The 14,029-nt window shown below is 32.8% G+C and overlaps 1 protein-coding gene across 8 annotated transcripts in view; it reads right to left on the reverse strand.

The window, feature by feature from the left end:
- Window positions 1–14,029, reverse strand: part of LOC309605007 (serine/threonine-protein kinase MRCK alpha-like) — a 120,173-nt gene that overhangs the window by 10,198 nt on the left and 95,946 nt on the right. For all 8 annotated transcript variants that reach the window (XM_082340194.1, XM_082340193.1, XM_082340195.1 and 5 more), the window contains 7 exons: window positions 13,624–13,840; window positions 12,677–12,739; window positions 11,174–11,767; window positions 9,380–9,477; window positions 6,850–6,934; window positions 4,163–4,286; window positions 3,369–3,486 (listed from right to left, as the gene is read on the reverse strand). In XM_082340194.1, coding sequence (XP_082196320.1) covers window positions 3,369–3,486; window positions 4,163–4,286; window positions 6,850–6,934; window positions 9,380–9,477; window positions 11,174–11,767; window positions 12,677–12,739; window positions 13,624–13,840 — 1,299 coding nt within the window. The remainder of the gene's footprint in view (window positions 1–3,368; window positions 3,487–4,162; window positions 4,287–6,849; window positions 6,935–9,379; window positions 9,478–11,173; window positions 11,768–12,676; window positions 12,740–13,623; window positions 13,841–14,029) is intronic.

Genomic DNA, 14,029 nt, shown 5'->3' on the forward strand with positions numbered 1-14,029 from the left:
AGGTAAATGACAAAAAGGATTCAAGGAAACTACTACAGTATGTATTTGTAAGACACATATGCTGTTTTATATTAATTGCTTATATTCTCTTGGCTCACTAAGACACATATGAAAGATTTCCTATATCACATCTGATATAGGAGATAAAAGAAAAAAATGACTCCTTACCCTTACTATCTTTTCCACATTCATGAGGCAAACAACCCTTTTCAGCATCATTTTGGTACAAAGGAAACAGAATAAGCTCCCAAAGACATTCAATAAACTCTCTAAGCTTGTAAGTATTTCAGAGAAAGGCAATACTGATTTGAATAAGTTAAACATAAAAATTTCTGGGGTACATGCTCTTTGCACGAATGACAACATCATGGCTTTGGTATTTGAAAGTGCTTCTTATACATGTTAACGTTAGATGAATTAAATCCATCTTTATTTTTGGAAATAGTTCATTAAATATAGAAAATTACAGTGGAAAGAACATACTAAAATCTGAGACTATATTAAAATATCACAAGCTTTTTAATACATGTATACACACACACACATATACACACACACACACAGAGGTACAGACATGTGTATTATTTTCTTTTCAGACATGCATATTACTGTGTTGTTTACCAGTGTCTACTCCAAGGTAGGTACAGTTCTGGCATGACAATATATCAAAAAATATTTGTTAAGTGATTCAACGGATGCCTGTGACAAACCCCAGCTTTTATGTTCTTTGCTAGTGAAAGGAAGAAAGTCAGGTGAAAATAAAGAACAGGAGTTCAGACACATAACATCTTTGCTACAATACTACATGTACAGGTGAACAGGTTTCAAAAATTTACACCAACTTCTTGTCCTGGGCATTCAAAAGTGCTTATGTGATAACAAAACATGAAAGGAATGAAAGGAACATTAAAAACTGGATTGCACCTCTAGGGTAAAAAGTCACTTGTGTTAATTACAAAAAGAACCAGCAAGGCAGTCATGGGTTAACATAATCAGTGACACTAATACTAAAAATCAAGAGGTCTAATGGGAATAAGTAGCCAGCACGGGAGGCCCTGTGTCATGGGGTCAGATCGATGTTGAATCTTTGGGAAATGCTATCTGAACTTGTTTTGCCCAGTAATTAAGAATGGACCTTATTCTGAACAACAACAACGACAAAATAGAGATTTCGTTTACTTTAAGTGGTGGGAGGGTGAAGGGAGAAAAAGGAGGGATGCTGGGATATGAAAGTTCTTACAATGCTTGAAATTTCACATTTTGCTTCAGTGTGCTTATTCAGGGTGTAGAAAGACCAAGTCTTACTGTGAATGAAGGTCTGAAAAACATTCTGGAACATTAGCAAACTGATTTTTCACCTGGTCAAGCAGAGGAACATTTTATTAAATCCTAAAACTATTTCTCCTTAAGGAACATACTGTGGGATATAACAGAATTTATAGAAAAATTTTCCATAATTCTTCTTGCTGTGTTATTGGAATATATGAGAGGGAAACCATACTGTTCTTTTTTTGTACACCAGAATGAAGCAAGTGTGAGAGAAAGTTTAATTTTAAAAGCATAATACCCATTAAAACCTTGTTCACTACTGAAATAATTTTGTATTTGCTGATATGTTGCTTTGCAACATATGGATGTATTTGAAATTTGTATGCCTCTATCCCTCCATAATGCTACCTACATAGCAGATGTTGAAAAACTATTTGCTAACTAAATTTCAAAAATTTTCACATTGATCTATCAAATATAAGCTATACATATATTCACATTTCAACTGTTTATCACCATTAAAAAATTCTCTCTCCTAAGGTACTTTGTACTTGACCTTGTAGCTTCTGTAAGGAAACATGACAGAAGCTTTTGGACTGCGTGGCTCTGCTCCGTTTACTTCTGAGAATAAAGGAAAAGCAGACTGAGGACTTAAGTAAATGTTCAGAACGGGAAAAGAATGGAGAAAAATCTGAACTCTCGTTCCCAGGCAAAAGCTGAAAAAGTAGTATATAGCTTTTAGATATGATAGATAAGTGTAACAGTTAACTATGTAAACTCAGCCTTTATTTACTCTCAATATTTTCAGCTTAATATTTATGCTCAGCCTTAAATTTCTTACTTCGTTTTAATTACTATATCAAGATTGGCTGTAATCTTTTTGCATACTATATTTATATCTACCTAGCACGGCTCATAAAAATCCCCATTTCAAAAGGTTAACTGACTATTGTGAATGATTTGAAAGGAAGTAATGGTACTATAATCGTATAATAATATCTTGATGATGATGAAAAAACAATGACAGTAAGAACATCACATCCATTCCTAAACAGGGCACTGGTCAATTGAGATATTTATAATGCGGAACTCAGGCTCAAATTAGTGCAGATTTTTTTGTTCCTCCTATGAAAGAAATGCAAAAACTACCTTTAAGAGCTTAACATTTTTATTAAAAAAACTTGACTGTACAAACTGTATTACCTATTATTTTTTCTGTCAGTGATACATGTCTATATCTTCTATCACAGTAGAGTTAAGTAATGTGGGTAATTAACACAGACTGCCTCAGAAAGAGCTTTGGGTCGAGATTTATATATCACCTCCCAAACTGTCATAGCATTTAAATCATGCCTAAAATTCTGTGCAAAATCTAGATGCTATCACCACCTATCAAAAGAGTCATGTTAAAGTTTCAATAGTTTGTTGAGAGTATCATGATACTGAAATGTTACAGAGCTTGGATAATTAGCTAATTCCACTAATGTTCTTAATCTCAATATATTAGGTCCAAGAATCCAATCTTCATGTTGTTAAAAAAAAAACAAACCACACAACAGTTTTCCTATGTTGTACTTTTTTTAAAATATAAGACTGACTAGGCAACACGTCTATAATGGGCAGAGGAAAAAGATTTATTTCATAATCAGATGAGAGGTGTGACCGTTAATGATCAAGCTAATGTTCTTTGGGGGGCAAATATCTGTGTTGAATTGCTAAAACTTAGTGAAATTTTAGTAATTTGGTAACAAAGTTCTGAATCTTGGTATAGAATGTCTCCAAATCTGGTGGTTGATTTCTCCAACAATAGTAAATCTAGGTATGGGAGAAGTATATAGGGTATTCAACTAAATAAGAACTTGGTATGTTTGGTTTTTGATACACATCTATATTTTATGTTTTTCTCATCAGCTATGTCATTATGCATCTTACATATATTGTGATATACTGAGATAAACATTTCCTCATTATACTAACATGTCTTTTTAAGTCTTGTATGTATTTAAGGGCGCACACACATTCACATGTATCCACCCCCTCCCCCCTCCAACTTAGTCTTAACCCCATTTATATTCACATTCACTCGTCATTTCTCTTACCATGGGCAGGTCTTTTAGAATCTGTATTCCATCTCCCGGACCCATGTGTGCTATGCGGTTAAAATTAGTTGGGTTGGAAATTAATTTATTTCTCATTTCTCGATCTCGCAGCATCTCCCTGTAAGAGAAAACACCTGTTTAAACGCTTTTATTCCATGACCAATCTAGACAATTTTAGAGAAAAATTACGTTTCATAAAAATAAACGGTGAAATCATGTTAATAAGGATAGAATTAAAATAATAGAATATACTAAGTTAAACATTTACTTAGAAGATTTTGTTTTACATTTTAAAAAAGATCTTATGATTTTTGGTGGGAAAACAGAGAGGGTTATTTTAGTGTTTAAATATCAAAGAAGCTCTACTCTATTTTACAGATAATTCTGAACATTTTATGGACATCTTCTTAAATAATTGCTAATATATTAGAAATGTTTTTATATGTAACTGGAAATACTACAAGCCTACTTCTGTTTGGTCATGAGAATAGTTAATCTGCACAGGTATGTTCTATGTTTATAAAAGCCCACATTCTAAAAATTGTAACTATTCCATATACATAGAGAAATGAATCAAAATATGGTACTTTAATCTAGTACACACTCACAATTGGGAAAGTATTAGTTAAAATTACACTGAGAAATACATTCATTATTGCAGTTTTTAACACCATAGATGATGATGACAGACTTTCAGAGATCAAATTTTCCTTCCAAATCAAATACAGTATTATTACCAAATAGTCCTTCTGATGCTATAGGCATCTTTAGATGAGTATGAATTAAATATCTACCTCCTTTGTTGCATCCTTTCCTCTTCTGGAATTCTGAAGGAATAACGCCTCTTATTCTTAATATTTCTAACCATTTGTTTCCGACTATTATCTGATATTTCAGGAACTACCAGTTCATCCCCTTCTGTTAAAAAAAAAACAAAAAAACAAAGAACAATGATGTTCTTTAAAGTGCTAAGATGCTTTTCATCCATTAATCTCTAAGACAGTACAAACATCAATCAATTATACAAGTATATGCAATTCTGATTTTTTAAAGTTGTGTTGATAAATCATAGTAAATAAGTAATAATTTTCAACAAAATATATGTAAACAAATATATGCTGAAATTAAATATAGCTTCCAGAGTATATTTTCACTTTTATTTGATTATAAACATAAAATGGTACAATTTTACTAGAAGAAAAAAAGGAAAATGTAGTTGCTTTGGTGTCCTATCACTTTGGCCACCCCACCCCCAATATCTCTACACCATCTTCTCCCTCCTTCCCAGTATTGGTTTCAATGGCTTAGGGTGTTAAAAAGCTCTTATTGTTGACCTGCACAGTCATCAGGCATAAATGGTAAATTATCCATGAAAATGATAAGTTAAAATTTTTTTTATATATTAAAACATGTCCTTTGTAGATCCAATTTGCAAGATGTGGAGTACAGGAAAGGAATTGTGTTTACTCTGGCTTCCTTTACTAAAAGTAAGAATCTTATTGCTATTTCTACTCTTCTAATCTTCAGGGGATACTTAATTATGTACACCTAGTCACCTAATGCCCACCTATCTCAATTTTAATACCTAGAAGTAAACAAAACTCTTAGTCATGGGCTCCCAAAACATGCTGGGATATGGTAAACATCCTCTAAAACAGACAACTGTATCCATACAACATGATGAATTCCATTCTCTAAATAAGGTAAGGAAAAAGAGAAAAGCCAATCTTTAGAAGTTTATAACACCCAAAAAGTTAAAGTGAGAAAAATGTAGTAGGAAGAAGCCAAAGGAGCCTGTAAGGCAAGCCAAAGCAAGATGATTAGTAAAAAAAAAAAGCAACATTCTCCTTGTATCATAATAATAGCTTTATCAGATTGCTTTCCTAACAGCAAATGTTAAAAGGATAAAATTTTAAAAGTAGATGAGAATTTGAGAGTTGGAATTTGAGAATTATGAGGGTGAAGCAGATCTTGGTGAGTTGCAGTGGCAACGGGAGATTCTGGACAGCCAGCGGACTGCAAGAGCACTTTGGGCTCCTGAGAGATGAAAGAGAAACAGACAAGACAGAGAAATAGAATTTCCTTTCCTTTTCAAAGGATAAGACAGGAAATAGGATTTCCTTTCCTTTTCAAAGGATAAGACAACTATGTTGAAATTTTGTCGGGTCTTCCTTCTCCAAGCTCCACCTTTACTCCTAGCCTAGAGTAGAAAGATGAGAGCATAAAAAAAGATGAGCTGGAATAGGTTTTATCCTATAGAGACAAATTGGGTTATGGACACATTCTACAATCCTTACATACAGTGAGAAGAGGGTGGATTTAATCTTGTCTAATCCCTGAATATCCTTTCTCAAGTCATACTGCAATATCCTCTTAGCATAGGACTTTTCCTACAGTCACCAGTCTGTATACCAAGAAGCCTCCAGTGCCAAGAGGATATACCAGAGCATCAAATCTGAAGCCAAGAAATTTGTGTGTATCTTAGTACTTAAAAACAAACAAAACAAAAATGACAAACTTTTGACGGTATTTTTTTTTGGATAGACTATACAAATTTATTGGAAGAATATGGGGGAAAAAAGAAAAGCATTAAGGAATATAATAATCCTACTACCCAGAGATAACTATTATAAACATTTTAATGTGTTTTCTTAATGCCAATGTTTTTACTTACATTTAAGTCAAATTATTATTCTAAATACATAATGTACCATAATTACATCTTCATTAACTAGATCCACCAGAAAAGATCATAAATTTATGAATACCTCTGTTACGGAGAAATTTGTTGCTAAGACATGAGAATAACTTATATCATTATAATAATATCTGTTAAAAGTGAGATTTTAACTGTTCAGAGGCACTCTCTGGCAATCAACCTAATTAGATGTGTGCAGTCTCCCTGGCCAGGACTCACTTCACTACTTTGGATGCTGCCCTTGTCCTGTCCATAGCACCCAGGTTCCCATTCCCTCTCCTGACTCTGGGCCCTCTGGTGACTTTCCTCTTGTCCCTGCTTCTGTTGCCCATGTTGTCATTAGCACTTCAAAAGTTCTAAGCCCTATGCATTGGCAGAAGATGTATTCCAATAGTCCCAAAACGGAACTCTGGATGAGTTTTCATAATTTTAGTGCTACAAATTTTGGCTAGGTTCTACAGTATTAAAAGTACAGAAGATATATTCAGTTATACTTTTTCTGTTTACCTCAGTACTCCACAGAAAAATAACAAGGTAGGTCAGAATCAAATATTTTGCCTATACAGCTATGTGAGCCTGAACAGAACGACTTTTTGTCTAGTAGTTTATCTCAGTATATTGATAGTATGTATTGAAGTTGTATTGAAGTTGATAGTGGTCAACTTCACAGACTTTGGAGTAAGATACACCTGAGTTTAAGTGGCTCTGCCACTTATTTTCTTCAGCAGTCAGATTAGTGAGAATACTTCTATGAAGCTCTCCTACTAATGTGTATTTTCTTACCTGCCATCTTATTTTTGAAATATATTAATCTAATCGTCTCCAACCCTAAAAGATTTAATGATCCTTCACTGTTTAAGGGTCGAACCTAAAATAATAAAAAATAAAATTAGTATTTCAACAAAATTCAAAAATTAAATCATAAAACTTTTGCGATATTTATAAAGCACACACGATTAAGACCTTTAATTTATCCTTCCTCTTCAGGAAGGAAATCAACAATTCTGACTAGAAAGGTATAAAATTATCTAACTTGAACAAACACAGTTATAATGATAACATTTTAAAGGAAGAATATTCTGGGCAAAAAAAGAAAAGCAGAAATACATTTAAACCTTAAATTTGACTTTTTAAAGCCATTAGTACCAGACGATGATACTAAGATATTCATACAGATACCTTATGAATCTTATTTGAACTAAATGTACACACATGACAGAGATGAAATTGTACATCACTGGGGAAAGGAGAGACTGTCAATAAATGGCGATGGAGCAACTGGGTATCTATATGGAACAAATGAAACTGAATCCCTACTTCACACCATACACAAAAAATCAATTCTAAATGGAATAGAGACATAAACACAGTAGGCAAAACTTTCAAACTTTTGAAAGAAAATAAAGATCCTATCTTTATGACCTTGAGGTAGGAAAGAGCTTCCTAAGAAAAGAAAGATAAATGTAAAAAGGATAAGAATGATATTACATTACAATTTATAACAATGAATTTTCAAGCAATAACAGCAAACGTTCACAAAATACACTATAAAAATTAACAGGTCACAAACAGGGAAAAGATTCACCACACCCATCACTAAACCAGTATCTACAATATATGAATAATTTCAATAAATCAAAAGATGACCAACCAAACAGGAAAATGAGCAAAAAACATGACCAGGTATTTCACAGAAGAGGAAATATGAACGATGAATAAACATACGAAAGATTATCAGCAACACTGTTAATTGGGGACATGCAAGTGAACACTTCAATGAGATATCACTTTATAACCATAAATAAATGGTTATAAAATTATGAATTCTGACAACGGCATGGGTCATTAAGAACTCTTATATACTGATGATGGGAGTGTCAACTGGTACAATTACGTTGGAAAATAATTTGACACTATCTTGTAAAGTTGAACACATGCATTCTCCATGTCCCATCAATTTCGTTCCTAGCCATATGACTTAAAAGAAACTCCTGCACATACACACCTGAAGACATATATGACTTCTACAGCAATGTTCATAATAGCAGGAAGCTGGGAAATAATTCACATGTCTGCTAATCAGACAAATAAATTGTGATCTATTCACCCAACAGAATATTTTACAGTAGTGAAAAGCAATGAAATATATATATGTGTGTGTACATATATATATAGTACATGTAACATGGATGAATCTTAGAAACAGTAAATACATGAAGATAGCAAGGCAAAAGATGATATACAACATAAAATTTTATTATCTCAAACACAAGCAAAACTGAACAATATATTGTTTAGAAATATTTAAATATACAAAAAATTCTGTATTTTAAGAAAAGCAAGGGAATGATAAACACAATACTCAGGATAAGGGAAAAATACACAAGTAGATTCAGTAAAATTGGTAATGTTCTGGCTCTTAAGTTAGGAGGTGAGTTCATAAGTGATCAGTTTATTATTATGCTTCATAAAGATCATATATTCTTTTATATATACTTCAAAATTCACATGATAAACATAAAAGGGAAAACTAATTGTAACCAGCCCGAATTTATAAACTCGAGGACCATATTTAGTTGTTTTATAAAATTTGGCAGTATTTACAAGAGCTTTTCCCACTGCTGTTATGGTTTAAAATTGGGTCAGATTTTGAAATAAGATCTCGGTTACTTTCTTTTACCTATTCCTCTAAACCCTGCCCTGCAACTAATGACACACGCTGCATATACTTACATGAAACTATTATTCTTCATTTTTGCAAAACAGCCATTGTATTAATGGTAAAAATTCTCTTTATATATCATAGGGAAATGTTAAAGGAAAATATTATATTTTATTAGGAATGTGTGAAACCCTTATTTTTTAATCATGAGATGCTTATACAGAGCATTGGTTCTAATTTTAATCACTTTTCTAGCCCATGAAATTTGTCCTCACAGGATTAAAATTGCATACCATTATGTGAAAAACAGTAAAATTACAAATAATATACTCCTTCAGAGCTCCTCAAACTAAAGTGGAAGATAACACTGACCTTTCAAGTTGGAGAATATATTCTAGTTGTTCATTATTATAATAATCATACGTTATATAGTGAAACAAAATGTAATAAAAATAATATGGTGCTGAGCTACCTGTAAAATTAACCAGCTTGATTTTTCTTTTTTTCTACTCTTAGCTAAGTCCCAGATTACCAATTATGTTATTATATGTGACAGAAAATGCTAAACTAGTGAAAAATAGCTAAATATTCATATTAGTGTTTCACTTATAATCATTTGTTCACTTAGCCCATTTTTTAATGTTAAATTACCTTTTTGAGTGGGAGAGTCTGAATCCATTCCATGGAGTTCACATCAAAGATATCAACTGCATTTTCACTATACACTGAGAGATACGGTGCATTGTAACCTGGGAGATGGGAAGGAGAGAAGAGCTGGCTGGTTACTTTTAACTGCTAAACCCAAAACATTTTGAAAGATCTATGCTAAAGAACTGTAGAGTGGAATCCCACCAAAATCCTATTGTTAGCATATAGTAGCCACATCAATACCTTTTTGAAGTTAAAAACCCCATAAATCATAAATGAAGAGGTTTTAAGGCCATTATAACACAGAAGGAGCCTGTTAACACCAAGGGTATATTATTCCCTTGCCCCATACTAGTTCTATAAAGGAATTTCATTACACTTTAAATAACTGATTCCTAAAGTAGTTAAGCTCTTGACAGTGAAACAACTTACGAAGTAGAGAAATCTTCAGGTAAGAGTTATGGTCACATTTATGAAAGTATGATAAAGCATCTGGCACAGGAGATACTCAATATATACTTACTGAAAGAATGAACATCAATAAATGGTGACACAAGCAAAGAAAGATTACATGATTTACCTAAGCTAAGGTCATGAATTAAATTTTTGGCAGAGCTATTCATAAAAGCCAGATATTCTAATTCTTATTCTAATTCCAATTAACACTGTACAATTCACATAATACTTTGAATTATTTTCTGACTAGTATTCATTCTAAATATGATGTCATAGATAAGAGTATAAATTTCAGAAGAAACAAAACATCAAGAATAGTTAAGTCTGGGTAGGTAGAAGTATTTTTCTTTTGTTCTTTTTATCTAGATTTTCTAATTTTTCTGTACTAAATATATATGGCTCTCCTAAAACTTTCTTATATTGAACTTTTAAACTTGACTATACTCATACCCACCATTCCTCCTATCTTGTTGCAGTGAAAGAGGTTTTACTCCTCCTGTTCCAAATCCTTTCCCCTATATTCTGACTTCCATCCTTTTTGGCCTCTTGGGGATCTTACTCTATTTCCTGTATTTATCATATAGTCATCAACCTTTCCCTGGCTCCCTAGTGACTATTTCCCTTCGGCATTTAAACATGCTCAAAGTATCTTCCACTAAAAACAAAATGTGTTGGATTAGATATTCCTCCTACATGCCTGTACTTCTGCTATCAGAGCACTTATATTCTACTGCAACTTGTTTTGTCAGGAATCCATTCTACTGCATTCATGCTCTGTGAGGGTAAGGCTGTCTATTTTGCTCAATGTTATATCTCTTACAGTAAAATGACACATAATAAGTATTCAATAATTTATTAATATCTTAATGTTTCTTGAAAGTATCTACCTACCTAGATAAAAATGTAAAAGTGAATAACACTTTTCAAATGCTACATTATACCTTCACATAACTGATTAAATAATTCACTAGGTAACCACTTCTCTAGAATAAGTCCTATGAGCTATTAGTGCTCACAAGCACTGTATTTGGGGGGACCATGAAGATACCTCCTTAGGGTTATTTCAAAATACAATAATATGTGTTAAAAATCTATCTAAGTAAAATATTGCATAGGAAGATTAGCTTTAATTATGTTCCTGTTAATGTTGACCCTGTTGGCCTAGGTCTTAACGACATATGGTTAGTTACTTTACATAAAACATACTTGATGCTTAGGAAAAACCTCAAAGATGACTTAAAAAACAACCTGTTATTAACAATGAATACCCTTAAGGAGATGAAGTAGCAGGAAAAAGAAAGAAACAGCAAGATAAGACAGCGAAAAGTAAGAGAATCTTACAACAAGAGGAAGGATTTGCTGGCCACATCAATTCCTGTTGTCTAGATCTTCGGCCCTGACAGTCAGTATATATCCCAATGCTGTTAAAACACAGCAGATATTCTTTACTGGAGATTTCAACTGCACAGATGGCATCCATTGGTTGATGTGCAATAAATGAGAGTGTATGGTCATTTGAATGGAGCATACTGTATGGACTTCCTTCTCCATTCAGGGGGTATCTTAGAAATCCAGACTGGAATCCCACACAGAGTTGTTCACTGAAGATTGCCATCCACTGGACATTACATGGGACTTGAATTTCCTTAAATTTTCTGTGACGGGTCTTGCTCTGAAATAGTTCATAACAGAGGATCTGCCTTTTCATAGCCACACACAGGCATGTAAGCGCTCCATGACGTACTTTTCCAGAAGTTATGGTTTGACACCCTTTAGTTTCTGCCAATTTATAAAAATCAGTCTCTCGCCCATCCAAAGCTGACATAGGAAAAAGTCGTACATGACGATTTCGTCCTGAGATCACAGCAACAAGTTGATCATTTGGAATGAGTTCAATCTGATGAATCTTCTTATTGTCACCAACTCTAATAATTTCTATGCAAAGAAACAATAATAAATCAACTGCAAAATGTTTTGTTTACCTATTAATTATATCCCAACTATACTCAAAAGAATATGTCAACTTATAATAAAGACATAGATACACACACAGAAAAAATGAGAGATCAGAAATCATATGGAGAAAGGTGAAGATAATTACACCCATTATAAGATAATTTAACCTATCTATAGTAAGGTATTAAATTTAGCACTGAGATTTCTGGCAGCCAAGGCAAAGAGTTCCTATGTGATAAAGCATGCCAGATCTTTAAGAAAAACCTCTTTACTCTCACCAAATCCTAGGGAAGTTTACCACGGGGTTACTATTTTTAAAAACTGAGTAACTCATGTTTCACTAAAGGTATTTCTTTGGGTAACAAATTAATGAAGTTTAAATGCGTTGTTTTCCCATGATCTAACTTGATATAAAGACAGAACTTAGAACACTGTATTCAAGAATGCTAAGTTAAATGGGTTCCTTTTTATTTCACCCAGTATTTAATCTCTCCCTAAAAAGAAATCTGTTGTGTTAAACTGTGGGATAAAAGACCCCAACAACAAACCCATTTTAATGACTGTTACCGCTTCTAGTACTGTTAGAACTATGAAAAAAATCAAGTTGCATTTTTCTTTCATGTACCATCTTTAGAAATGCAATCTGAGTTCATACAGCAGAACTGTAAATAAAATGACACAAGAAAGATAATGCACATGGAAGTTTTAGAACTCAGATGGATTATAAAAATTAAAAAATTATCTTTTGACTTATAAACGTATCCAATTAGGCCTGGAAAATTTCAATTACAGAATAAATAAGAGCAAATCCTGCTCTTTTTAGAATTCAGAATCTGTAGGTTAGAATACTCTATCAATAATATTTTCTCCAAAATAATTTTCTCTTACCATCTTTGGTGACATGCACAACAAATAACCCTTCTTCATTCCCCAAAGCTATTCTTTCATGATCTATATAAGACATAAATATGAAGTATTTTTATTAGGTAGAAACTATGTAAATTCATAGAATAAAACAGATAACAAAAGAAATTTGGTACAAAAAACCAAATAAATAAAATAAGTAATTAAAAAATAGCAATAACAATTTGCACTATTAAATTTCCTTTCGGATTACTGTGGTAAATATTACCTCGTGTCTTTTTTTAATAGAACAATCATTAGAAAATAATTTATATCAATGCTTATAAAAAGATATAAATGTTTATTCAATAAAAGGTGAAAGAAAAAACCCCCTAGTTTGTTAGCACCCTGTGTCCAGTTCCATTTCTTGTTTGGGGAGGGAAAAATTGTGAAAGGCATTTGAACCCTACTCATCAAACTTTTCATTATTTACTAGAAAGTAACAAAAGAGTGGGCAGTGTACGTAAGAATATGGTGAAAATTGAAACCTCCAGACAGAAAAGCTGCCATTTTTGAGGCCATATTATATATGGAGCACTCTGTGTTACACATTCCATCTTATTTAAAGTTCACAGTAACCTCTGCAAGGTAATTAGTACCTACATTTTACATAGGAAACTGATGCTTTATGAAACAGCTTATGTTTTAAACAACTTTTCCTAAGTCACACAAGCGGAAAATCGATTCGTTAATAGGTTAATCTTTAGCATTGTTGCTTTTTCAGAAGAAAACACATTTGAAAAGTGTATTTATTCTTGTTTACTGAAAAATAAAGTTCTAATATGGTCTCATTTATTCAATAAACATTTACTGAGCATCTGTGATATAACAAATACCATGTTACACACCGGGATTCCTAGATGAAAACCAGTCCCTGCTGACAAGGTATATTAGTAAACAATTATAACAAGATAAATGTTATGAATTCATACCTATGATTGCAGCTGCCTGGGTCGTTTTAATGAGGGGAAGAGTGCTGTCATAAGCCTCTTTGGGAACATACACTGAGCGGTCTCTGAATTTGTTTTTCTTCAAAATCTTGTGCAATTCACTCAGCACTCCCACCCATTTACTCTTCTCATTCTCACTATCTGCTAGCATCAGGATTGAACATTTGTTATTAGATGCTGAGAGCTGGGAAGCTGTGACCTAGAACAATTTAATCAAAATTCATGATATCAGCAAACAGATACCTTTTAAGCCAGTTTTATACGGATGCTAGTTTGCTTAGCACTAGCCAACAAAATGAGCATTCATTAAGTGATAACTTTAACAGAGTTTAGCTATTCATAATCAGAAGAATAGTTTTAGCATTATAATTCATGACAAAGGTAGAAG

The sequence above is a fragment of the Balaenoptera borealis genome (genome assembly GCF_965194805.1).
Source record: "Balaenoptera borealis genome assembly, chromosome: 1".
In the NCBI taxonomy this organism is placed as follows: domain Eukaryota; kingdom Metazoa; phylum Chordata; class Mammalia; order Artiodactyla; family Balaenopteridae; genus Balaenoptera; species Balaenoptera borealis.